Source organism: Cervus canadensis, chromosome 7 (assembly GCF_019320065.1).
Source record: "Cervus canadensis isolate Bull #8, Minnesota chromosome 7, ASM1932006v1, whole genome shotgun sequence".
NCBI lineage: Eukaryota > Metazoa > Chordata > Mammalia > Artiodactyla > Cervidae > Cervus > Cervus canadensis.
In genome coordinates, this window is record NC_057392.1 from 48,342,191 (window position 1) to 48,368,983 (window position 26,793).

The 26,793-nt window shown below is 47.7% G+C and overlaps 1 protein-coding gene across 2 annotated transcripts in view; it reads right to left on the reverse strand.

The window, feature by feature from the left end:
• Positions 1–798: 798 nt before the first annotated feature.
• BDH1 (3-hydroxybutyrate dehydrogenase 1) overlaps positions 799–26,793 on the reverse strand; it is a 35,258-nt gene continuing 9,263 nt past the window's right edge. For both annotated transcript variants that reach the window (XM_043473306.1, XM_043473305.1), the window contains exons 3-7: positions 23,129–23,201; positions 22,340–22,450; positions 11,443–11,584; positions 3,204–3,356; positions 799–1,837 (exon numbers count right to left, since the gene is read on the reverse strand). In XM_043473306.1, the coding sequence (XP_043329241.1) occupies positions 1,365–1,837; positions 3,204–3,356; positions 11,443–11,584; positions 22,340–22,450; positions 23,129–23,201 (952 nt within the window). In that variant the 3' untranslated portion in view covers positions 799–1,364. The remainder of the gene's footprint in view (positions 1,838–3,203; positions 3,357–11,442; positions 11,585–22,339; positions 22,451–23,128; positions 23,202–26,793) is intronic.

Sequence of the window (26,793 nt, forward strand, 5' to 3'; positions counted from 1 at the left end):
GGAAGCTCCCAAATCGGGAGCTGAGGCCACTCCGGCTGTGAAGGAGGCAGGCCGCCCTCTAGCGGCAGGCCTGGCCCTTTCAGGGCGAGGCAGAAGGGCCGGTTTGATTTGCAGGGCTGGAACTCAGGGCCCTGTCTCAAGGTATGCAGCTACCTAGAGAAGGGTGTTGCCTGGTTCTGGTCCAAACATGCAGGTTCTGGACAATTTCAAGGATACTGTGAGTTTAGCCTTCAAAGCCAAACCCAAGAAGTGATAAGACAAACTACTTATCAGTGGCCTGGCTTAATTAAAAATAAGGCCATAGCAGGAAGGTGAGCTGTCAATGAAGGCCACGCTGGAGTGCCATAGAACAGGTGTGTGTGTGTGTGCAAGCACCACATGAGACAGACAGGGAACCTGGACCCACCCAGGGGAGAAGATGCCACAGTGCCTGTCCTATATATCACAGCTCCTGCCAAGGATGCCCCATCAACATGCATCCCGCCCTGGGCAGAACCAAGCGGATCCAAGCTAGAAACAAACTACCTCTTAGCCATTGGGCACCTCCACACATTTGTCCTAAAACAGGTTGGAGAAATCTCAAATGTAAATCTCCAGAATGTTGCCACCCCCTTCACTCAGCTCTGAATTGCCTGCTGCAGGCTGCACATAGCAACACCAAGGGCCTGCAGAGAGGCGCACGGTGGGCACGTGGTGTGCACGGCTCAGGCAAGGAGGGCACAGAGCTCATCACGGATCCTCCAGTGACTGGCCCCAGAGCCGCCCCGGAACATAAAACGTGAAACATTTCTACAGCAGTGGCAGGAACTTGGACCTTTATATTTTATAGAAATCAATATAAGCAAAATTGACTTATAAGCAATAAAAGGGCAATTCACGTATCTTCTTTGGGCCAAAAATGCTTCATGTACAAAAGAAAAAAAAAAAAAAACGTCCTTTTAACTTAGGAGGCTGGTTTAAGGCTCAAATGAGATATATTTTTTCAACTTGTGTTTGGCTTTAAAATATAAAGGATTTGTATTCTATTTGATAATAAATCTGTTGTTAACATAAAGATATCTACCTAAAATCTTTGTATAAAATCAACTCCAGAAAGACAGAGGCACCATGTTTATCCTGAGGTTTGGGGGCCCTGCCCACCATTCTGCACCCCAACTGAGAAGGCCTGAGCCATTCACTGGGTATGCAAATTGGGCTGGGCTACCTGCTCTAGTTAATGCTCAGACTGGTGGTGGGTCCTCCTGGGATGGGGCTAATCCACCAGTGAGACACCAGGAGGTGATGGCACAAGCCCCTCCCCCTCCCTCCCTCCATCCTCTTCCCCCACACCCAGGGCTCCCCAGCAGAGGCCAGCGCGAAACTTGTCAGTGAATATAGATCCTGTCGGAGATGGCTCCGGGGAAGTGGGTCATGATCTGCATCCGCAGCCACCAGTAGTAGTCCATGGGGTGGTAGCGAGTGTAGGGAGTGGCGGCGGTCAGGGCGTGGGTCACAGCCTTGATGACGGGAGAGGTGTCTGTGGAGCCGCTGGTGCAGTAGCTCTCCATCCTGGCGACCTTCTCATCAAAGTACTTCCTGCCGTAGTCCTGGCGCACCACCTCGGGCAGCTCCTCCCACATCTTGTTGGCGATGGCCTGGATGCGCTCAGTGCCGCCATAGAGGCTGGTGGCGGCGATGAAGTTGCCGGGTTCCACCACGCTGACCTTCACTCCCAGCGGGTGCATCTCATAGCGCAGGCAGTCAGAGAAAGCCTCCACCCCGAACTTGGTGATGCAGTATGGGGAACGGGCCACGTTGGCCATGCGGCCCATCATGCTGCTGATGTTAACAACGCGGCCTGCAGAGGAAGACGGCAAACACCTGCTCACGGGGCCCTGCCTGCAGGGGACCTGGGGCCTGGCATGTTTCTGGAGGCCTGGTTAGAACCCAGCCTCTTGGCCCGAGACCTCTTTTGCAGCCTGCGTGGCTGGGGCTCAGCCTTCTGAACCACCCAGTGTTGGGGGGTTTCTCATTTACAGTGGAGGCCAGCTCAGGTCCACACATTAGCATCAGCATCCCTGGTATTTCCTGGCTAGCCAGGTGGGTCCAAGCAGGATAGGGAAGGAGAAAAGAGAAGTAGGCTTGCAGAGCAGGAGGGCACAACATAAAGGACAACAGCTCTGTCTTGCCTGCCATGTTCTCTTATTGCCAGTAACTCCAAACTGTTGTTACCTGGCCTGGCTCTGTTGCCAAGCAGGCAGGGGCAGGGTTCCGAACATGCCTTCAGGTCTAATACAATAACCTGAGCGGAGTCTCAGGCACTAGGGGAGAGTGGGGGCCTAGAGGAGCTCTCCCACAGGCCCAGCCTGGGGACGCTAGGAGTTAGCACAGCCTCTCCCTGCCCTGGATCAGTGGGTAGAGGAGCCCATCCAGCCTTCCCCGGAAGGCCAGGCAGACCACAGGCCCCCTTGCCCTGGGTGTGCCCCCAGTAAGTCAAGGCATGGCCACACCAGGGCACTAGGGAGAGACACCTTCCAGAAACCTCCAACTTGGAAGTTGCTGAAAGGTTGGCGTTTTCTTCAAAAACCCCACAGCTGCTCTCTGGGTCCCTCTTGTCACTGCTGGGTCACTGGGACGTAGAGTATGGACCTTCCCTTTTTTGCCATATTGTTTGCTACTCTAGGGAGAAAATATGAGCCCAGGTCTTCTTAGGTGGTTTGCTTACATTTGGCTACCTAACCTGGTTTGGGCATTTTGTCTGTTTTGCCAATTTCTAATCTTGATTCTTATTATTTTCAACTACTACCACAATTGTCTCATTTTTAAACTATGGCATAGTAACCCATAGGATGGATATACAAACATTTACTTAAGCACACCTCTGTTAGCACGTGATGTATACACAAAGCTCTGTGCACAAGGGTGGTTATTTGTCTAGATTAAGTTCTCAGACTAGGATTACTGCTATAATCTTTTAGCCTTTGGTGTAGAATGCTGACCTCTTACCTGCTCTACTGTCTGAAAACCACACATCCCTTTCCACCCTCTGCCCAGGGCACCCCCATTGGCCACGATCCACAGGCCCTGTGTCACCCCTGGGGCTTATGGGCTCAGCCAGTGATGGTGGTGGGTAGTGGGTCTGCTGAGACCTATTACCATTCTGAGCGAAGATGAAAAGGTAGAGCAGGTCCAGGGGGCAGGAAGAAGGTCCCCTTCCACCTTACCTTTTGCCCTCCGGATGAGGGGGAGAAAGGCTTTCGTCACCCGAACGGTGCCCCAGAGGTTCACTTCCGCCACCTCCTTGTAGGTCTCCATGCTGGTGAACTCCACGTCTCCAAACGTCGAGATGCCCGCATTGTTAACCAGGCCCCACAAGCCTGCACCGGAAGAAAGAACTGGGTCACCGCGGGGCTCAGCCTCAGGCATCACCCAACAGCCTGCAGCCCATCCTCCTACCCACTTTCATTCCTTTCCCCCATAACTTGGCAGCTTCTTGTCCAAGTCTCTCAAGACATGTTCTAGAGACACCCAGGAATAACCAGAGATGGAGAGGTCTAAAGTGCCAGCTGTGACCTCCCTTCAGTCTCCAGTTTCCAATTCTCATCTCGCTTCTGCCTGCAGCCACTCTCTGATCCATCACGACCCAGCCCTGCTGGCGCCCCCAGTCTGGAGCCCCCCCTCACCTTACTCATTTCTACCCTCCAGTCTCACCCTGCACTCTGCACCTGTTTATTCGTTCCTACCTCTGAGCCTTTGCTTGTATTCTCCCTCTTGCCAGAAACCAGGGGAACCTCAGGAATCTTCCAGGCCAAGTCCTCTCTGGAGAACCAGAGAGGGGACACAGCAGCCAAGGTCACACAGCAAGTAAGAGACTCAGCCAAGCCTTGATGTTGGGTCATGCCCCAGTCCGACTCCACTGAGATGCTAACAACCCCTCCATCCTCTGATCTCCCCTCTGAACCACGCACTATGGGCAGGATATCATGTGGTCAACCATCAGCATGTCATCAGTCATCAATATGAACACTGAACACACCTGGTCCTTGCAGGTAGCAAAGACCCCTCAGCCTTGTGTGATCCCATGGGCCTTAGTAAATGATCAGAGCAAACTCTCCGAGTGTACTTGGGTTGTGTTTCCTGCAAGACCAACTTGAAGGATCATCCGAGTCCACTTAGTCTGATAATTACTCTCATGGGTAGGGAGACATGAGAGGGAAGCCTGGCTTCAGCAGGACCAGTGAGGCCGGGCAGAGCTGAACTGGGATGAGACAGTGAGGGTCAAGAGACAGTGAGAGTCAAGAGACAGTGAGGGATGAGAAAGTAAGGGTGAGACAGTGAGGGACGGGACAGTGAGGGGTGAGACAGTGAGGGATGAGACAGTGAGGGATGAGAAAGTAAGGGGTGAGACAGTGAGGGATCAGACAGTGAGGGATCAGACAGTGAGGGGCGAGACAGTGAGGGTTCAGACAGTGAGGGATCAGACAGTGAGGGGCAAGACAGTGAGGGATCAGACAGTGAGGGGTGAGACAGTGAGGGACGAGACAGTGAGTGGGTGAGACAGTGAGGGGTGAGACAGTGAGGGATCAGACAGTGAGGGGGCGAGACAGTGAGGGACGAGACAGTGAGGGGTGAGACAGTGAGGGGTGAGACAGTGAGGGATCAGACAGTGAGGGGGCGAGACAGTGAGGGACGAGACAGTGAGGGGTGAGACAGTGAGGGATCAGACAGTGAGGGGCGAGACAGTGAGGGGCGAGACAGTGAGGTGAGACAGTGAGGGGGCGAGACAGTGAGGGGGCGAGACAGTGAGGGGTGAGACAGTGAGGGGGCGAGACAGTGAGGGGCGAGACAGTGAGGGGCCGAGAGAGTGAGGGATGAGACAGTGAGGGGCGAGACAGTGAGGGGGCGAGACAGTGAGGGGCGTGACAGTGAGGGGGCAGTGAGGATGAGACAGTGAGGGGGGAGAGAGTGAGGGGGAGACATGGAGGGGGCGGACGTGAGGGGGCCGTGAGAGAGAGAGGGTGAGATGAGGGGATGAGACAGTGAGGGGTGAGACGCGAGGGGGCGAGAAGTGAGGGATGAGACAGTGAGGGGTGAGACAGACAGTGAGGGGTGAGACAGTGAGGATGAGACAGTGAGGGGTGAGACAGGGGGTGAGACAGTGAGGGGGTGAGACAGTGAGTGATGAGACAGTGAGGGGTGAGACAGCGAGGGGGTGAGACAGTGAGTGATGAGACAGTGAGGGGTGAGAGAGTGAGGGATGAGACAGTGAGGGGTGAGACAGTGAGGGATGAGACAGTGAGGGATGAGACAGTGAGGGGATGAGACAGTGAGGGGGTGAGACAGTGAGGGGTGAGACAGTGAGGGGTGAGACAGTGAGGGGCGAGACAGGGAGGGGCGAGACAGTGAGGGGCAGCCTTGTGCAGCAGGGCCCCCTCTGAGTTCTGTTTTTTCAGGTGCAAGGACTGGACACGCTGGAACCTCAGGACAGCTGGGCCCTGCCTCTTCTTTGTGGAAACCCTCAGGGTTCAGTCTCCCGTGGTCATGAAAGTGCTCCTTCCCTAGATGTAGCCTCGGGCAGAGCTGCCTTCTGGAGGCTGTCCCCTCCTGTAGGAACTTTGGCCTGCTTCACCCCAGTTAATCACGGAAGTGAGTTTGTGTAAATGACAGAGTAATTGGTCTCTAACTGCTTTCCTTCCGTGTTACCCAAATTAAAGCTTGTCAACTGACCTCTTGTGCTTTCTCCTTCAATTATGGAGAATTAAGAGCATTTATTAGAGAAAGGAAATTGCCGGTTAACAAAGTGCTCATGACGCTCTCACCTCCACTCCCCATGGCGACCAAGCCAAAGCCACCCCCTCAGCTCTCATGAGTGACCTCACAGTGACGCAGCCACTCCCCTCGACCCCCGACCCCCTGCAGACCTTCCCCTGGGAGTCACTGCCCCCTCCTCTTCCCAGGAGAAGCAGGAGGCCTCCCACCAATTGTCAAGACACTTCACCCTCCACTGGATTCCACATCATGAGCCATCCACCCTTCTTTTTATGCAACTTTCACTCTTCTCCTATCCATGCCTCCCTCCCTTCAACAGTATACACATTAGATGCTCAATAAATGTTTGTCAAGTGAATGAATGAATGTAAATATCAACACCATGTTTCATATCCCAAAGAACTTTCTCTTAGTCATGCTGCCCCCTCACACCACTGTCTGCTCTCCTTCCCTCCATGGCCAGGCTTCTGAGAACATGAGCTACACTCTCCAGTTTCCCATTTTCCTGCCAGTCTGGGTCCCAGCCCCACACTGCTCCAGGGTGTCCAAGGCATCCCCTTGCTAGGGATATCTCTCCCACCCTCATTCCCTGCCATCTTCTCTGGCCTCAGCCTGCCCCCGGTGTGAGCACTACTGATACCCACACACCTCCTTACACCTCCTTCATCTCCCCTGACCCCCGTCTTCCACCTGTCCTCCAGGATCCTGTCCTAGAGCAACTGTCCTGCAGTGACACGCAATGCTTAGGCAGCCTCATCTTCTTTATGCTCATGAAAGTTGCCAGCTGCTTTATGTTTGATTCATATGGACCATATATATGACATAAAATACATACCGCCCTTTTATCCACCTAAAAATTAATTACATCTGACTCCGCTATGAAAAAAGGTTAACTGCACTTGACCTGTGGATGCACAATGCTCCTAGGATTACAGCTCTGATGATGTGATAAGTAACAAGTGTGTGCACCCAGGAGATCCCTGGAGTCCTCGGTCAACATTCTGAATAGACTCACAACCTTCCTGCTGGTCTGGGTGACAGCTGCTTTCGTGTAACCACCCCATCGCCACCTCTGAGTAACTGTTCCCAGGCACCCCTCGAAACTCATGGCTCTCCCAGCCCCACCTCCTCCTCCTGATGGTCATTTTCATCTGAAGGTACCACAGGCCCCCAACTCACCCTAACTAACCACCAAGTGCTCAAGCCTGCTTTGCTAACAGTTTCCCTTCGCTATAGCTTCCCTGTCATCTTCGGCTCCTCTAGCCCCTTCATTTCTCCCCCATATAATGAGTCATGAGTACTTTATTATTTTTTTTTACAGCTCAGTGTTACAGCTCTATTTTATTTAGATAATAGCAGGAAAATCCATCTTCGAAGCATGAGGGCACATCGATCCAAAGACACGAAGAGAAGAGCGCCCATGAGTACTTTAATATTACCCAGAAGGATCAAAAGGATGGCTGCTGGGCCCTGAACTAAGTAAGCACTTTGTAACCATTCATTCACCTGATCCTTACAATCAATCAATAGATACTGAATTGTCCCATGTCCAGATGAAGCAACCGAGGCTCAGAGAGGTTAAGCAGCTTGTTCAACATCACCCAGCTAACCAGTGGGTAGGACGGCGTAGGACCTAGGTCTGCGTGAGGACATAGCTCTAGCCCTTAATCCCGTGCTGCTGTTGGCTTCCTCTGCCTTCTTTCTGGTGTCCACAGCATTAGTTTGGGTCCCTGTTGTTGGAGAAGCTCTCCCAGGTCTCCCTGTCAGTCGCTCTCCTCCTCCATCCTGATCCGACCCACTCCACCAGGCTCTCCTCAGTCAGCCACTTCCTGCTCCTCTGCTTCCCTCTGGAGTGGGATGTGCGAGCGTCCTTTCCCACACTTGTCATCCACTCCCCGCCAAGGACTCTGCCCTCGAGCCTGGACAGTCTGCCACTCCCCTGACATCACGGCCCCTCCTGCCTCCACTGTGTCCTAACTCTGCTCAGCTGCCCTGACCCTCAGCCTGAAAGCAGCTTCTGTTGATTTGCTCCTGCTGTGGTTGGATCGAGGTGTGAGCCTCACAGATGGGCACCCTGAGGCCCACATGGCTGAAGGTACAAGCCCAAGCTCACACCACTAGTAAGAGGCTAAGCCCAGAGCAACTGCAGCCTTCTCACTCCCAGACTGAGTACGCCCCAGATGTAGGGACCTCCCTGTCCATGGCATAAAGTCCCCAGTGTTGTAACCGATCCTCATAGGTCTCGTCATGAAGCCACTGACTTCCATTTTGCCCAACTACAAACTTCCTCTGCAAGCTCATACCCTTTCAGGTGCTCAGCACACTGCCAAACATACAGTAGGCACTCAGTAAATGTTTACTGAATGCAAGGTAAGTGGTGGTTTCAAGATCAGGCCATGCCCACAGCCTGCGGGTTGGTCCACTTGCTCGGCCTTTCCCTATGGTGGTGGTGGAGGAGGGGCTGGTCACAGGCTCTGGACGGCCAGTCCCTCAGGTCCCTGCGAGGGAGGCAAAGGGGCTGGTGGCAGAAGGCTCACCAGCTCTAACCTGACAATCCCCTTCATCTTACCACCACTGCTGGCTCTCCTGGCTTTGGCAGCAACTATTCCACAGAGCCCAGGTGAAGGGCATCAAACTCGCCATCAAAATGTGATGACTCGCCATCAAAATGTGCCTTCCACACTGGGGGAATTGGGGGTGGGGGGGGTGGGAAGAATGGACTGTCTCCTGGAAGGTTCCTGCCGAGGTAGATGAGTGTGTGTGTGTGTGCTAAGTCACTTCAGTCATGTCTGACTCCTTGCGACCCAGGGACTGTAGCCCGCCAGGCTCCTCTGTCCATGGGATTCTCTAGGCGAGAATACTGGAGGGGGTAGCCATTTCCTTTTCCAGGGAATCTTCCCAACCCAGGGATCGAACCCGTGTCTTTTATGTCTCCTGCATTGGCAGGCGGGTTCTTTACCACTAGCACCACCTGGGAAGTCGAGGTGGATGGGTGAAACGAGTCAAAAGTAGCCACAGGCTTAGGGAAGGCATCTGGTCTGCAAGATCAGGGAGGGTGCCACCTGGTGGTCAAAGACAGTATTGCCTGAGAAGGAGGGGAGGAATTTGCACAGTTTAACCCAGAAAAACGGGGCTTCCCTGGTGGCTCTGTGGTAAAGAATCTGCCTGTCAATGCAGAAGACGAGGATTTAAGCCCTGGGTCAAAAAGATCCCCTGGAGAAAGAAATGGCAACCCACTCCAGCATTCTTGCTTGGGAAATCCCCGGGACAGAGGAACCTGGTGGGCTAGAGCTTGGGGGTGTAGCCCAGGGGGGTCGCAAAAGAGTCTGACACAACTCAGTGACTAAATAATAAAGAACAACAGCCCAGTAAAATACGTCCATGAGGGGTTGCGGGGCGGGGGGGCACGCAGAAGGAAGGGAAAAGGGGAGAGACCTGGGCAGCCACATATATGACAGATTTATTTTCTTTTTCAGATCTAAAAAATCTTCAAATCTTTTTTTTTTTTTTTCCAAAAAATGCAGTACTGGTTAATTAAGGTGATGGTGAGTGGTTGAACAACCCTTGCAGGAATGTGTCATGTGGCAAAAAGGAACAGGGAAAGGTTTCTTCACCAGGGTTGGTGCTGGGATTTGAGCCCAATCCAAGGGCAGGGGGGAGCCCGGGGTCCTCCCCGACTTGTCCGGTTAGGCTAACTGGGCAGACTAGTATTGGGATAGAGTTGATTCCGCCGTGGTGGCTGAGCACAAGGACCTGGGTCCTGAGCAGCCCCCAACCCCAGTGCAGCCCTGTTCTGGGCTCAGTTCTACCCTGACCCTTCCTTCCCATGGCCATTTTATCACCACAAACCCACAGGCTGTGATGAAGTCGGTTTATGGTGCTGACTGCAGCTGTTTTCCAGCCTAATCGTTTATGAGGGCGGCCCAGGGAAGGCGGGCAGGAGGAGGATTTTACCACCAGGGAGGGGGTGAGGCAGGCTGTACCTTCCAAGCTGGTAATCATCCCAGTGGGACCCATCCTGCCTTCGCTTAATGGGGCAGGAGTCCTGGCTCTGCGTGTTCATTACCAAACAGATGTTCAGTGAGTTCAGGAACTCGTGGGCCTCTCCTCGGAGAGCAGAGGGCCTGGGAATGGCCTGCTGTGGGGGTGGGGGTGGCCCCGGGCTGACAAGGTGATGTATCAGTGACAGCTTCTGATAGCCACACAGCATGGGAGCCCCTGGGGTCACTGCTGGGGGGATGACAGCATCTCCACTTCACTGATAAATGCTCAGCAGAGTGGCCAGCACTGGCCTGGGTCACCCATCCACTTGCCTGCTCCCTACCACCGACTGAAGTAAGGGCTCAGGAGAGCCGCCCCACCCCACTCTGCAGGACGGCAGAGAGCTGAGTAAGGCACCCCCTTTTCGCCTGGGCTGACAGGAAGCGCGAAGGTAAATGTCCTGGAAGAAGCGACGCAACCAGAATGCAGCACCATCCTGCTGTGTGCCCCTCCCCTCTGCTATACGCAGAGCCTCTCCCACCAAGGTCCTCCGTGGGCTGGGCCGGGAGGGCACTCGAGTTCTTACGTTACGGAATTTTCTGCAGCATCTGACCCTGTTGGCGATGGGTCCCCAACTTTCTGTTACCTTAGCTTCTGGGGCACTGTAGCAAACCTCTCTGACAGTTGTCTTTCTCTTCTCTGGCCCCAAATTGCTTCTGTTCCCCAGGAGTCCCTCCTCGCATCTCCTCCACTCCTAGTCTCACTTCCAACCAGGCACACCTGATTTCCAGCCCACAGACTTCTGGGGAAGGGGGTGTGTGCACAGGCATTTCAGCACCTCCCATCCCTCGGCTGTCCTCCAGGGCGGGGCAGTAGGTGTCCAGGATACAGACCTCTCGCCTCTCCCTCACCCCCACACACAGTCCGGCCAGCTCTGTCTCCGCAATACTCCTCGAATCTGGTACCTCCTTTTTCCCAACACCCAGTGCCCTAGAGTTCAGGAGGCTCACACTCAAACGCTTTCCCTTTAAGCCCCCCTCCACGCTGCCACCAGCGTCCCCAGACTACCAGTCTGAGCAGGTCATTCCTCACAGCAAAGCCCCTTCAGTGTCTCCCCTCGCCCTCAAGAGAGCAACCACGCTCCTTCACGTGGGCCCCAAGCCCTGCACAACCTCCCTGCCTGACCTCATGTGCTGCCAACACAACCGCCAGCCTGACCCTGACTGGCTGCCCCTCAGCACAGCCCGTGTGCTCCCCACCACTGTTCACGGTCCCCCTCCCACTTGGAATGCCCATCCTGCGCTCTGCCAATCTGCCCTGGCTGACCCTCCCCCAGCCCACCCCAAGACCAGGCTTGTCCCTCTGTCCCATGTTGCACTCTGAGAGGCGATATGGCGATTATCTGGGTCAACTCCCCAGTGAACTGTGAGGTCCCTGGGGTCAGGGGCTGTGTTTTGGCCGTCTTTGTGTCCCCGGCATCAGCCCAGCACCCAGAACTTGCACTCCGTGAGGACTGGCTGGGTTGGTCTGTATGGCCTCAGTGCAGTGTGAAATTTAACCTATTTCCTCCACTGTGCAGCAGGAAGAAGAGCCCAAACAAGAGAGAAAGCTGTCTTTTGGCAGGATGTCAGCACATGGAAGGGGGTGTTTGGGGAGGGTCCCCTCAGAACGGCCAGCCCAGGTGCCACCCCCACTGCCCCAAGGCGCCCTTACCTTTCTCAGGGTCCTCCAGGCTCGAGCGGATGACCTCCGCCGCTTTATCCACCTCTTCGCTTTTGCAGACGTTGAGCTGGACAGTTCTTAAGCGATCACTTTTCATGCTGTCCAGCTCTTTGACCCCATCACTCCCTTTGTCCTGGGGAGAAGAGAGGAGCTGCTGCACCCGCCTCCTTCCCACCCAGCCTGCGGGATGAGGACCAGGGCCAAGGCAGGGAACTGCTCCCAGTCCCAGCCAAAGCCTGGGGCTTGTGCACGGCTTATTAACAGCCGCAGGTGGTGGTCTTTGGGGACCCACCCGGACCTGCTCCACCAGTAAATGGTTCTAGTCAACCCCTGAGCATGATGGCACATCAAATACCAAACTAAGCACCTCAGACACAAGCCCCCAAAGCCCCTTGGCAGGATGCTGTCTCCCAGCAGAGGTCACAAACACAGTACAGACCGGGGCCAAGCATGTGGGGATCAGACAGTGGGGAGGGTGGGGTTCAGGGACGGAGCACACGCCCTCTCACCCCGCCAGCTGTTGTCCATGTGGGTATGCAATCCCAGGGCAGCCAGACGCTTAGATTTTTAAGCTAATAACTAGGATCTCCTGATGTTTCAAGTGTTAGAAAAATTACCCTTTAAAAAAAAAAAAAACCACTGCATGCCAAAGCATACCCACAGCTGCATGTGACCAGCAGGCGGCCAGTCGGTCACCTCTGTTCTAAGTCAAGAGCCAGTCACAGCAGCTTGACCAAAGCCAGACTGTAACTGCAGCTGGGTCATGAACCAGGCTCTGTGCACTCAGGTGCATCCCTTAAGAGGGGCCCAGTTTTTCCAGACACTGCTATTTCCAAGGGCATTGCCACCTGCACGGACCTGCTCAGGTTAATGGCATGAGGAAATCGCTTAAAAAAAAAAAAACCTTGCTAAATGTCAAAGCACTATGCAAATTCAAGTATTATTAAACAAGAGAAAAGTGTCACTCACTCAGCACTCATGTCTTGGGCCTCTATCATGTTCAAGCACTGTGCTAATAACACAGACGTGAAAATAAATAACAGCCTCTGTTCTCAGAGAGTCATGTTTAAAGGAAGGAGGCAGATATGGGAGCAGACAAGACTGGGCAACTATGCTGCAGGAAAGCCTGTGGGAGGCAGGAGGCTGCACAGAAAGTGGGGCGGGCAGGGAAGGTCCTCCAAGAGCAGTGCCAGCCGAGGACATGAACCAGAGGGGGACCCGGGGACCAGGCACTTCCTGAAGAGGATAACTCTGGTCCTACCACAAGCCATTGAAGGCACAGCAGAGATAGAGGAATGTGGGACGTGAGGCTGGAGAGTCAGGCAAGGGCCTTCTTGGGGGCAGCAGTGAGCAGATGCAGGATCTGAATAAAGCAGACATCATTTATTGTTTACTGTGCTTCACTGTGCTGTTTGAAATGCATTATCTCATTAGTCCTCCCATCCAGAGCAGGGTGTATTACCATACCGCCTATATTCTACGACACACACTTTTCACCACAGGGATGAGCTACAATCAGTGTGAAATGAGACACTGTCAGTCATAATTTGACTGGCAGTGACTTTTCTCAGTGGTCCATGGAACAGTGATGCATCTGAGGAGAGGACAGGAGTAGCTGCCTGAAGACGAAGGGACGGAGACAGGCCTCACTGTTCCACGGACCACTGAGAGAATCACTCGGCCGAGGGCTGGTCTGGGCTACATCTGGGGCTGGAAAGAACACCCCCAGCCAGGCCAGAGCTGGGAGCATGAGGATGGCTGTGGTGGAAAGTTCTCTGCAAGATGGGCTGAGTGTCATCAGTGGTTTGAACCAGGAGGCCCCTAGCCCCAGGCCTGAAGAACCCACATCATGCAATGTCAGAGGGACCTAGGGGAGAATGGGGGAGACTCTCTATCACGTTGGATCACCGGTGTTAGAGAAGACTGGAGAGGATAATCTCTCTGGAGAGGACTTGGGAGAACGGGATGGTGAGGGGGCCTACTTGTCCTGTGCAGCCCGGAAAACAGAATTAGGGCAGGGAAGTCAAATTCAGCTCAAAACGAGGAGTGACTCTCACCGTCTGGAGATGGCATGGGCTACCCTGGAGGTGTTCAGACAATGAGGGTGGATGTGGGGTCTGTCTGGATGGGATGGAGAACATGGTACAGAGAAGACTCAGGCATCAGGCAAGACATCAGGCTGACCCCCCCTCTAATATCTCTTCCACCCCTAAACTGTCAACTTCTCCAGGGAGCCTCCCCAGAGGCCCTGGGAGACTTAGAGGCATGGCTCCCTGAGCCTCTGCCCTGCTTGGCACCAGGAACACCAGATACATCAGTCACCTCTGCACAGAGCAGCCAGGGTGAGGCTTGGTTTGCCCAAGACTTGGCCCTGAGGATCCCTGGATGTGCCGGTCTTTCTAATCGACATGGTGCTCCAGCTCCAGGGGAGCAGACAGGCCTGAGCACCTACTGCCGTCCCCCCGGGGTTCACCAGAGAAGAACTGCCCGGACGCCATCTTCAAGTCCAGAGGCTGGAGGGGCTGCCCACAGACACCTCTCTTTCCCACGGACGGGCCTCAGGAAAACACCTGTCTTGTTTTAATTCAGTCCTTGTAGCGGGGTTCCTCAAAAGCCCCTCAGGATAGAGTCTGCGTGGCCCAAGTCTCCGAGGGCTGCTGATGTCTGCTCCAATAGAACGATTCCAACTGAGGTGACCAGGCACTGAGTGTCCTTCCTCCTCTGACCTCTGTTAATCCTGCGGCCATCAGGCAACAAACAACTCCCAAACCCCACACCGGACCTCTCCTGTGCCTCTCGCCAGCATCAAGCCGACGCCCCTGCAGTCCCTGGGGGGAGCCCCACCCCACTCTGGGTTAGGGTGCCCCCCAATCTAGGTTAGGGTGCCCACAGGAACATAGTTTGGCTGCTTGACAGCTAAGAGCCTTCTCAGAGAAAACCACAGCTTCCAGCTCAGCATTCAGGCCCCCAGGAGAGAAGCCACACCCTCCCACCTTCTCCTGAAGCCCCCCCACACCCGCCATCCCATGTCCTCGTCGGCCTCTGAGCAGCCTCCACGTCCTGCTTCCCTGACTGTCGATTGGCCTCCAGCTGTTCAAAGGAGCCTTTTCCCAACCCCCTCAGCCCACAGCCCACAGCCCTTGGCAGTCTGTCCTTCTGGATCCTTCTGCCCCAGGGCCCAGGCTGCACTGTCTGGGTCATTCCACCTCCTCGCTCCAGAGTTTCCGTGTGTGTCCACATCTGTCTTGCTGCTTAGGGACAAGCATTTGGTCCTTCAGTGTTGGTGCCTGTGTAACCAGTTTCTTGATAAACCCATTTCTTTTGTTATCCCTTTAAATTTCATCTGTAAGCTATTTTTCCACCCCTGGATGAAATTCAGACAGACTTGTAACTTTTTACCAGACTTGTCTGGTAACTTTTGCATTCATTCCCAGATTAACTTTTTTGTTTTGGCAGAGTCCGGTTCAGTCTACTGATCCACTAACTCCAGTACAGCCTGGCTTGAATGCCCAAACCCTCAAACTTATATCCAGCTTAGAGCCTGCCTTGACCCGGGCCTGGCAGGATAGGGGTGTGGGAGTGGGGTGCCAACTAGCAGGGCTGGAAGCTGGGTGTCTCACTATTTTTGAGCTTGTCCTTGACTCCTGTTCCTTAATCTCTGACCCTTTCAGACTTGGATGCAGGGACTGGCCAATGAAAGGGCAAGACCTGAGTCTTCTAGGGGGCGGTGGTGCCGTCGTCGTCTGCTCCTGGTGCCCTGGGACAGCAGACGCACCAGAGCTGGCCCTCCCTTTTTGGGACACTTTTGTGATTTCCACAGAGATCCCTCCACTGGACCGCTCCCTCCTCTACAGAAGGGTCTCCTCCCTCAGCCTGGGCTTCAGTGGGACATCGCTTTGTCTGGCATCACACACAGCCTCTCAGGAGTCTCACTGCATCTCATACCCTTAAGGTGTCTCCAGGCAGCTCTCCCACTGTCCACATCCAGGCAGCAGTGTCCTGGTTGGGTGGAAGAACAACCCTCTCTCACTCGGGCTATGCTTGCTCTGCTTCCAGATAAGCCACTCTGGCCTTATCTGGGGGCTTTTAGACTTGTTTTGCTAAACAGTAACACACCATTTTGTGACCTCTAATCACCAAGGCACAAAAGGTAAGCTCTCCAAGTAAGCTCCCTGAAGCCCACCTCGTTTTACTTGAGACCAGAGGGAAAATAAACCAACACTCTAACTACCCTCTCTAAATTTCCAACCTCTTTTATCTCAATTTATTACAACATTGAGGCAGGTAGGTCATGGGCTAATCCCAGCAGAAAGCTTTCATGGTTTCTCAGCATTTTACTGTTAGGTGGCCTAGCACCTCAAGGCAGAAGGTGAGGACACTTGGCACATGTTATACGTGAGCACCTATCACATATATTAGAAACATGGAGACAAGAGGAGCAAACCTGGGCCCCTGTAATATGACAAAACGAGCCACAGGAGAAGCCAGCAAAGGAGATGAAGAAAAACCTAGAGAGTAGGGTGTCCATGAAATCAAGAAGCAAAGCGTTATAAGCAAGAGTGGTTTGTTCAGTCAAAGCTGCTGATGGGTTGGGTATGATAATGGCTGGAGAAGTAACCAATGGATGTGGCAAGACAGAGGCTGCTGGCATTCCCTGATAAAAGCCCTATCAGAGGCATTCCGAGCCCTTCCTTCACCATTAGAGGGAGTAGCACTGGTATAGCTTTCATGGGGAGCAATCTGGCAGATTTGAATAAGTTCTAAAATCTTTCCACCTAGCACTTTCACATCTAGAAATTTTTTTTAACAATTACTAATAAAAGCCTGCAAAGACAGGTACAAGACTATTCACTGTGGCTTTGTCTGTAATAACAAAAGTGAGAAATAAAGGGCACAAATGGATTGCAGTTACCATGGGGCTGCACAGTTGGACACGACTGAGCACACATACCCAGGTGCACATGGGTGAGGCAAGACACTGAAATGAAGACTTTAATTTTTTATATCGCACACTTCTATATTGTTTGAATCTATTATGAATAAGTACTACTTTCAAAATTCAAAAGAAATAAATGTTGAAAGGACAAACTCTTCTCTGATCTGGAAATATGTTCAAACCATGACAATGCAAATTATTATCTGTGCTTGCTACGTCATTGAAATTTTTACATTGCATGGATATTGTTTTATAGATATTAAACCTAGTGAAAAAAACTCCTTCCCAGGGTTCCTACTGCCTTCAAAATGAAGAAAAATATTTCATCCCCTGAACAGAGGACAGTGAGTTGTCCTTAATACCCATTATTCCCTTCTTCTATAGCAGTAAAACCCCTGACTTAAAGCAGGGTACATATTGTTTCAGAATAACGACTACATTTACCAGCCTCCCCAGCAGCCAGGCAGGCTATGTGACTAAGCTCTGGCCAATAGAGAGAGAGTACATGTGCCATAAATGCAACTTCTGGTAAGAGAAGCACTCATTGTAAAAAAAAATACAAATTACAACTATACTGAGATACATTTCTCATCTATCAGATTGGCAAAAATCAAAAGTTTAAAGCATAAAGTATGTAGAAACAGGTATTTTCATACATTACTGGTGGGAATGTAAAATTACACAACCCTTATGATAGGAAATTGGGGGATATCTTTTAAAATGATGACATACTTCATTAACCCTTTGACTGAAGAGTCACCTTACTCCTAGGAATTTACCCTAAAGATAAACTTCCAACAATATGTGAAAAAATACCTATTCACAAAGTTCTTCATTATGGCATTATTTATAATTGCAAAATATTGGAAAACAACCTATATGTTAGTAAATATATAGGAAACCATTGCAGTAAACTGTGGTCTACCCACACAATGGAGTATTACGATGCTGTTTAAAAAAAGTGAAAAAGATCTCTGTGAACTCACATGGGGTGGTTTCCAAGATATATCAATAAGTTTTTTAGCTAAAAAAGAGCACATACAGTATGCAAACATTTGTGAAGGTGGAAATGAAAGAATAGAGTAGAAAAAATAGGAGGTGGTGGAGTAACATTACTTTGAGTTTACCTTTTTATATTATTTTAGCTTTAGATCCTTGTTAATGTCTGCATCTTTTAAAACTAAATAAATCAAGAAGAATAGGGAGGAACAAAATACAAATAGATGAATCAAACTATTTTTCAAATAAATAATATAATAATGTATGTATATATGCTCAGTTTCTCAGTCGTGTCTGACTCTTTGTGACCCTATGAACTGCAGTCCGGCAGTCTCCTTTGTGGGATTTTCCAGGCAAGAACACTGGAGTGGATTGCCATTTCCTACTCCAATTTAATAATAATATTAATTAATCCAAGTAACTTTTAAACACAGTAGTTTGTATACCTTTGATCAACAGATTAAAAAACACTTAAAGAAATCTTAGGCTACACTGTGGTGACCAGCGCAGACTTCCCTTCAGGATAACCTTCTGCGGGAGCAGCTAAGAGAAGGCCTCATGCTGCTGCGCCTTCAGATCTATTTTGGCAGGAATGTCACGGCCACGGCCACGTGTGCCTAGACTGCTCTCCGCCAATGACCAAGCATGACAGGAAGCTACTGGGCCATTCCTGCCTGAGGCAGGTCTCCTCGAACAAATAACCTTTGCCTGGGGACTCCCCATCATCCCAGCTGAGACTCTCAGACTATTCTGCAGTCTGAGCTCGGCCTACCTAATCCTCTTCCTTCCAATTTCTTTTCAAAGACCTGCACTGCAGTCTAAAGGACTTCCCTGACTCTTCCTGCTCCGTTCCCTCTAGCCATCACAGGCATTTCCTAAATCAGTTTCTTAACACATCTAATCCTATTTTGGCACCTGCTTCTCACAGGATACAAACGGACACAACAACTTAGTAGGTTTGCTGTTTGTAGTATATGAATGTAGCAATTCTGAAGCATTTGTGTATGTATTGTAGGATTTACTAAATTAGTTAATATATATCCACATAGTTGGGAGTCAGCATTCTAACTACAGGAAAAGAAGAAAGAAATATGTAATAAGGGAAGTAGGAAGAATGCTACTGTGATGAATTGGAATAAGTCAGGACAACCTTACAAATTGTGTGTGTGTGTGTGTGTGTGTGTATTTATACGAAATGTATGTAGGAGATAGATACAGTATATGAATATATAAATGTATGTATGATTATATACACATTCCAGTTTTGGTCACTGAGACGATCAAGGAGAAGCAATGCCCCATTAGCAACGAGCGCATCTAATACCAGATGTTGCTGTCCAAATTCCACCAAAAGGAACCAGGTAAAAATACATCTACATGGAGACATGTATGTGAACATTCATAGCAACATTATTCATAAAGGCTAAAAGTCCAAACACTTTTATCCAAATATTTATCAATTTGTAAAATTTTTAATATAGCATATGCCATGCCTGCATGTTTAGTTGTGTCTGACTCTTTGTGACCCTTTGGACTGTAGCCCGCCAGGCTTCTCTGTCCATTGGGTTTTCCAGGCAAGAATACCAGAATGAGTTGCCATTTCCTTCTCTAGAGGATCTTTCCAACCCAGGGATTGAACCTGTGTCTCCTGTGTCTCCTGCATTGCAGGCAGATTCTTTATCTGCTGAGCCATCAGGAAGCCCTTAATGTAGCATATTCATACACTAAAATAATAATCAGTAGTAAAAAGAAATGAACTACTGATACAGTCTACAATTGGATGAATCTCAAACACAGTATGCTAAGTAAAATAAACCTGGCACAAAAGACTATTTTTGTATGATTCTATTTATTTGAATAGTCCAGAAGGGCAAATTTAAAGAGACAGAAATCAGTGGCTACCTAAGACTAGAGAGAGAAGTGGATAGGTGTGCAGATAATCAAGAGGGAAAATTTTGAAAGTTGGAAATGTTCTAAAAATGGATGGTAGTAATGGTTGCACAACTGTCTCCTAATTACTTTTGCAACTTCATGTCCCATTGCTTCCTTTCATGTCCCCTAAATTCTACTTTATGAGTCCCAGTGGAGCCTCATGCTTCCAAGCATATGGTTAGGTTATTCCTTCTGTCTGACTAGTCATTCCTCTTAGTCTCCACTTATGACAGCATTATTCATTCTCCATGGCCCAGAACAAATGTCACTTCCTTCTGTCACTAATTCTGTCACGCCAGAATTAATCCTCTCCTTGCGTCTCCTCCGTCTCCTACATGGGCAGGCAGGTTCTTAACCACTAGCGCCACCTGGGAAGCCCCCCCTTCCTTCTATGTATTCTCATTAAGCATTCTTTGCACAACACTGAGAATACTCTCCACTCTAATTCTTCCAGCTGTGTCTGGGCATGACTGTCCCATCACTGGACAATGCTCCTTGGGGACAGGGATCAGGTCTTACTCTTCTTCAGCATCTAACAAAGTGTCAGGCATATCATTAGCATTTGACAAATGAATGAATGAACGAAGCTATGAAGAATAAGGGACAATGAAGAGAATGGAAAAGATATCAGCTGTTTTAAGCAACAGATGAGCCAGTTGTTGGCAAAGCAATTAAAACCAACCACAAACACTGGCCCAGGTTCTGGGCAGTACTGATATTAAATACACAGGTTGAAGTAAGATTCTGGGAAGATGGCAGAGTAGGAATCACCAGGAATCTGTCTCTTCACCTAGACAGTGCACTTGCAGAATCTGTCTGATGTAACTTGTCTGTTAGAATCTAGAATCTGTTAAGGCTTGCAACTTCCAGGAGAATGCGTGGATGGTAAACAGCAGTCGATTTTGGCCAATCTAACCACCTCTATTCAATATTACTGAATATTATTCTACATTACTGGAATTTGTAGCAATTAGGCAAGAAAAAGAAATGAAAGATATCCAAACTGGAAAGGAAGAAATAAAACTATCTGCTTGCAGATGATATGATCTTACACGTAGAAAACCCTAAAGATTCCACAAAAATATAACCCTGTTGGAACTCAAAAATGAATTCAACAAAGTAGCAGGACAAAAGTCAACACACAAAAATCAGGTGCATTTCTATACATAAACAAATGAACAACCTAAAAAGGAAATTACAAAAACAACTCCATTGACAATAGCATCAAAAAAGAATAAAATACTTAGGAATTAAATTAACCAAGAAGGCGAAAGACTTGCACTACGAAAACTACAAAACATTTATGAATGAAATGAAAGATAATAGAAATAAATGGAAACACATTCTGGGTTCATGAATCAGATGACTTAATATTGTTAAAATGTCAATACTACTCAAAGCAATCTAAGATCTAATTGAATACCTGTCAAAATCTTAATGATTTTGTCTTTTACAGAAATAGAAAAACCCATCCTAGCATTCACAGGGAATCCCAAGAGATTCCAAATAGCCAAAACAATCTCAAAAAAGTGAACAAAACTGGAGGACTCAGACTCACTGATTTTGAAACTTACTACAAAGCTACAAAATAGCCTAGTATTGGCATAAGGACAGACATATGGATCAATGGAATAAAATAGAGAGCTCATAAATAAACCCTAATACATATGGTCAAATGATTTTTAACAAGGGTGCCTTGACCACTTAAAGGCGAAAGGACAGTCTTTTCAACAAATGGTGCTGGGAAAACCAGATATCCACATGTAAAAGAAAGAAATTGGACCCTTACCTAATACCATATACAAAAATTAATTCAAAATGGATCAAAAACCTACACGTATGTAAGACCCCAAACAATAAAAGTCTTAGAAGAAAACATAGGGCAAAATTTCATGACACTGAATTTGGCAATGATTTCTCGGATATGACACCAAATGTGCAGGTAACAAAATTAAAAATAGGTAAATTGGACTTCATAAAAATTTTAAAATTTTGTATATCGAAAGACAATATCCACAGAATAAAAAGGCAACCCATAGAGGGGCAGAAAATATTTACAAATCATGTATCTGATAAGAACTTAATATCCAGAATATATAGAGAACTCCTAAGACAACAACAACAAAAACATTCCATTAAAAAAGGACTTCAATAGACATTTCTCCAAAGAAGATAAGCACATCAAAGATGCTCAACATCAAAAATTGTGAGGGAAATGCAAATCAAAACTATGATGAGGTTATCACCTCACACACTTTAGGATGAGTATTATCAGAAAAAACAAACAAACAGAAGACAAGTATTGGTAAGGATGGAGAGAAATTAGAACGCTTGTGCACTGTTGGTAGGAATGTAAAACAGTACAATCACTGTGGAAAACAGCATGGCAGTTCCTCAGGCAACTTAGGATAAATTCATCATATGATCTAGTAATTCTACTTGTGGGTATATACCCCCAAAGAATTGAAAGCAGGACCTTGAGATATCTGTACACCCATGTTCACAGCAGCATTATTTACAATAATGTGGAAGAAACCCAAGTGTCCATCAACAGATGAACAGATAATCAAAATATGATATATACATACAATGGAATATTACCCAGCCTTAAGAAGGTAATTCTGTAATATGCTACAGCATGGATGAACTTTGAGGACATTATGCCAGGTGACATAAGCCAGTCACAAAAAGGCAAATATTGCATGAGTCCACTTATATGAGGTACTCAGAGTAGTCAAATCCATAAAGACTGAAACTGTAATAGTGATTGCCAGGAGCTGGAGGGGAGGGGAAAATGGCAGTTAATGTTTATATTAGGTGTAGACTTTCAGTTTCACAAGATGAAAAGTGTTATGAGGATGATGGAGGTGATGATTGCACGATAATGTGAATATATTTAATACCACTGAACTATACATTTAAAAATGGTTAAGATGGTACATTTTATGCTATGTGTATTTGACTGCAATTTTAAAACTCTACAAAAAATAACAATGATGATGAAAATGACTCATCTCTTACCTTCATCAAGCAGCCAGCAAACACAAGGAAGCCTTCTGAATGCAGATGCTTGGCCAAGGAGAACCCGAATCCCGAGTCACAGCCCGTGATCAGGACAGCTTTGCTGCCAACCTGTTTCAAAAGGTCAGACTCCACGTGAGGAATCCAGGATCCTGGGGGCTGAATGACCAGGCGTCCTCTGGGCAGCAACAATTAATTAGGGCTTCCTGAGTGGGCCAGGCCTGGTCCTCCCCACCTGTTTTTTCTGTTTGGAGAATCACCATGGTGTGGTAGAAATGCTTGGACTCAGAATCAAGAGACAGGTTCTAACCCAGACTCTGCTACCAACTAGTATTGTTGCTTGAGAAAGTCATCTCCCTTCTGGGCCTCAGTTTCCTCATCTACATTCATCATCATCACCATCACCGTTATCACTGACATCTTCCTCATCAAGTACTGAGTACTTATCATGCAAGGCACTGTGCATATGTTATGTTAAATCTGACAATATCTCCATACACTAAATGTGATTATTACATTGTGTTTCAAGTGAGGAAACAGACATTTTAAAATACCCAACATCACTAGTGATAAAGCCAGAACTGAAACTGGGCCTGACAGATTTTGGAGTCTAAACTCTTAACCCCAACTTCATTTGATGGGGTTGGGAGTTGTTCAGCAAGTGACAGATGGCTCTGAGTGCCCTGGAAGCACGGAAGCCCGTCCTCTGAGGGTGGCTTAGAGCCTGGGAGCCCAGAAGGAGGCCTCTGACCACCTGGCTGGTTCCTAAGTAGCCAGGCTGCCACTTACCGGGTTCACTGAAGCAGCGTAAGTCCGATGGCCAACAGGGACGAAGGGGGCAGAGTAAAACAGCAGCGAGCCTCTGAAAGAGGAAAGAAAGCCATGACCAGAGGCTGCCGTCACACCACACCTTGTTCTGAAAGTGAAAGTCGCTCAGTCGTGTCTGACTCTTTACGACCCCATGGACTGTATAGTCCATGGAATTCTCCAGGCCAGAATACTGGAGTGGGTAGCCTTGCCCTTCTCCACGGAATGTTCCCAACCCAGGGATTGAACTCAGGTCTCCCGCATTGCAGGCAGATTCTTTACCAGCTGAGCCACAAGGGAAGCTGAAGAATACTGGAGTGGGTCTTCTCCAGGGGATCTTCCTGACCCAGGAATCGAACCAGGGTCTCCTGCACTGCAGGTGGATTCTTCACCAACTGAGCTATGAGGGAAGCCCTTGTTCTAGAGCAGAAGCAACTCAGCAGACCCTCAGGCATCAGTGAGCACTCCACTATTCCTGCCCCAAACCCCTGAGGACTACCTGCTGGTACCACTGAGGAGGGTGGCCTGTTTCCTCCTGGGTTATTAGTCTGGGAGAAAGTGGGCTAGCAGTCATAGTGGCCATTTTTGTCACTGTGTAGGAAGAGCCTTCCAGCAATAGACCTTTGTTAATAAAGCCTTGTACAAATTCAGGGTCTTAATCCTTAGGTTTTATGTGGCTTCCTGATAGTTTTTTATTTTGAAATAATTTTAGATTCACATAAAGTTAAGATATAATAGAGAGATGTCCTGTACCCTTTATCCAATTACCCCTACTGGTAGCATTTTGCACATCTCTAGTACAGTATCATCACCAGGACATTGACACATGCCATGAAAATACAGAACAGTTCCATCACAAGGATCCCTTGCATTATTCTTTTATAGCCACACATTCCAATATCCTCTAACTACTGACCTGTTCATCTGTTCTCCACCTCTGTAATTCTGTCATTTCAAGAATGGAATCATACAGCATTAACATTCTAGGGTTGGTTATTTTCACAGAACATAATTCTCTAGAGATTCATCGGATTGTCACATTTCAATAATTTGTTTCTTTTTATTGCTAAATTGTATTCCACGGACCAAGGTCATCCGGGTTGCTTCCAGTTTTTAGGACTATTACAAACAAAGTTTCTAGGAACATTCCTGTATAGGCTTTTGTGTGAATTTGTTTTTCTCTTGGGTAAATGCCAAGGAGAGCAATTGCTGGGTCATATGGTAGTTGCATGTTTAGTTTTTTAATAGACTTTCAAACTGTTTTCCAGAATGGCTATAGCATTCCACATTCCAAGCAGTAACATATGAGTGATCCAGTTTCTCTATATCCTCACCAGCATTTAGCAGTATCACTATTTTTCATTTTAACCATGCTGGTAACTGTGTAGAGATATCCATTGTGGTCTCAATTTGTATTTCTCTAATGGCTAATGATGTTGAACATCTCTTAACGTGCTTATTTGCCATCATTATATCCCTTTCGATAAAATGTCTCTTTACGTCTTTTGTGCATATTCTTATTGAATTGTTCTTTTACTACTGAGTTTTCAGAGTTCATTATGTATTGTAGATGCTAGTCCTTTGTTGCATATGTAATATGCAAATATTTTCTCCTAGCTCATAACTTCTCTTTTCATTCTCTTAACAGGATCTTATGTAGAGAAATGGTGTTTCATTTTGATGACTCTGATTATCTAATTTTTCCTTTTAAGGACCAAATGTTTGGTGTCAAGTTTCAGAACTCTTTGCCTATGCCCAAAACCAAGGATTTTCTCCTATCTTTTTTCTAAAGTTTTATAGTTTTATTTTACAATTTAAATCCATGATCCACTGTGAGTTAACTTTTGTATAAAATGTGAAACTTAAGTCAAAGTTGGTAAGCCTTTGCCTGTGAATATCCATGCTCCAGTATCATTTTTTGAAAATGTTATCCTTCCTCCATTGAACTGATTGTGCAAATTCTTTGAACTGATCTTCGTCAAATTCTAGTTGAGCAAATCCGTGTGGGTCTATTTCTGGATTCTGTTTCATTGAACCATGCACTCCCCCCTTATTTTTCTTTTTCAAAATGGTTTTTACTATTCTATTTTCTTTACCTTTTCATATAAGTTTTAGAATAATCTTGCCTTTATCTATAAAAATCCGACTGAAACTTTGATAGAAATTATGCCAAACTTGTGTATCAGTTTGGGGAAAATCAATGTCTTTATTCTTTTGAGCCTTTCAATTTCTAAACATAGTGTGGGTCTCCATTTATTTAGATCTTTGATTTCTTTCATCAGTATTATATAGCTTTCAATGTACAAATCGTGTATAATTTGTTATATTTATATCTAAGTAACTCATTTTTTTTTAAAGTAACTCATTCTTTTGAGCACTTATGAATGGTATTGTTTTAGATTTCTATATCCACAAGCTCATTGCTAGGATATAGAAAAAGACTGATTTGTGTGTTTTATCACGTATTCTGTGTCCTGCTGAATTCACTTATTAGTTCTAGGAGTGCTTTGTGGATTCCTAGGGATTTTCTATGTAGTCAATCATATAATCTGCAAATTAGGGACAGTTTTATTTCTTCTTTTACAATCTGCATCACTTTTATTGCTTTACTGTACTTCCTTTCTGCACTATGGTGAATCAGTTACCTTGCTGCTCATCTTAGGGGGAAAGTACTCAGTCTTTCACCAGAAACTATTAATACAATGCTAGCTGCAAGGGTTCTTAGAGATGCTCTTTGTCAAGTTCAGGAAGTTTCCTTCTATGCCAATCTTTCTGAGAGTTCTTAATCATAAATGAGTATTAAATTTTGTTTTTTCTGCACTGATAGATTCATATGATTATTCTTCTTTGACTTTCAATTTGGTGGATTACATTAATTGATTTTCAGTGTGAACCATCTTTGCATCCCTGAAACAAATCCACTTTTTCCTGGTTTATAATTCTTCTAATATACTGCCTAATTCTATTGGCTAATATTTTAAGAATTTTGCATCTATATTCATGAGGGGTATTGGTCTGTAGTTCTCTGTTTTGTATGGTCTTTGTCTGGTTTTAGAATCAGAGTAATACCAGCTTCATAAAATAAATTGGAAAGAGTTACCACTGGATACGGATGGGAGTTCTGGCTCCCCACTGGGTCTCCACCAACACCTTCCCGACTGTGAGGGGATAGTGTCTCATTGCTGCTCCCCATTGTATGAGGGGGGCGGTGGTGTACGGGTTACTGCTGAGAGGTGGAGGAAGTCCTGATTCTCTTTCTCCACTAGATGTCCTCTGACACTCCTCCACCCTCACCTCAGGCAGGGAGGGTGCCTTATTACGGGGGTGTGGGGGTTGGGGGTGGTTAGGGAGGAAGAATGTAAGTCCTGGCTCCTACTTGGCTTTCTCTGACACAGCCTCTGGTGAGGACACTGGTCACAAGTGAGTAGAATGGTAAGGTTACTACACCCAAAACTAGTTAAATGACCTTATCTAAATAATCACTATTTTATCATAATCCCAGGATTTGCTGTACAAAAAGGACAAGGTGTCCCTGGCAGAACTGTGCTTGTCCTCTGCCATCCCTTTGTACTATTTGATATTTTAGAAAGTTACAAAAAGTCACAGCAAGAAAATAATTATTTCAAACTGACTTGTCACCAGATTTT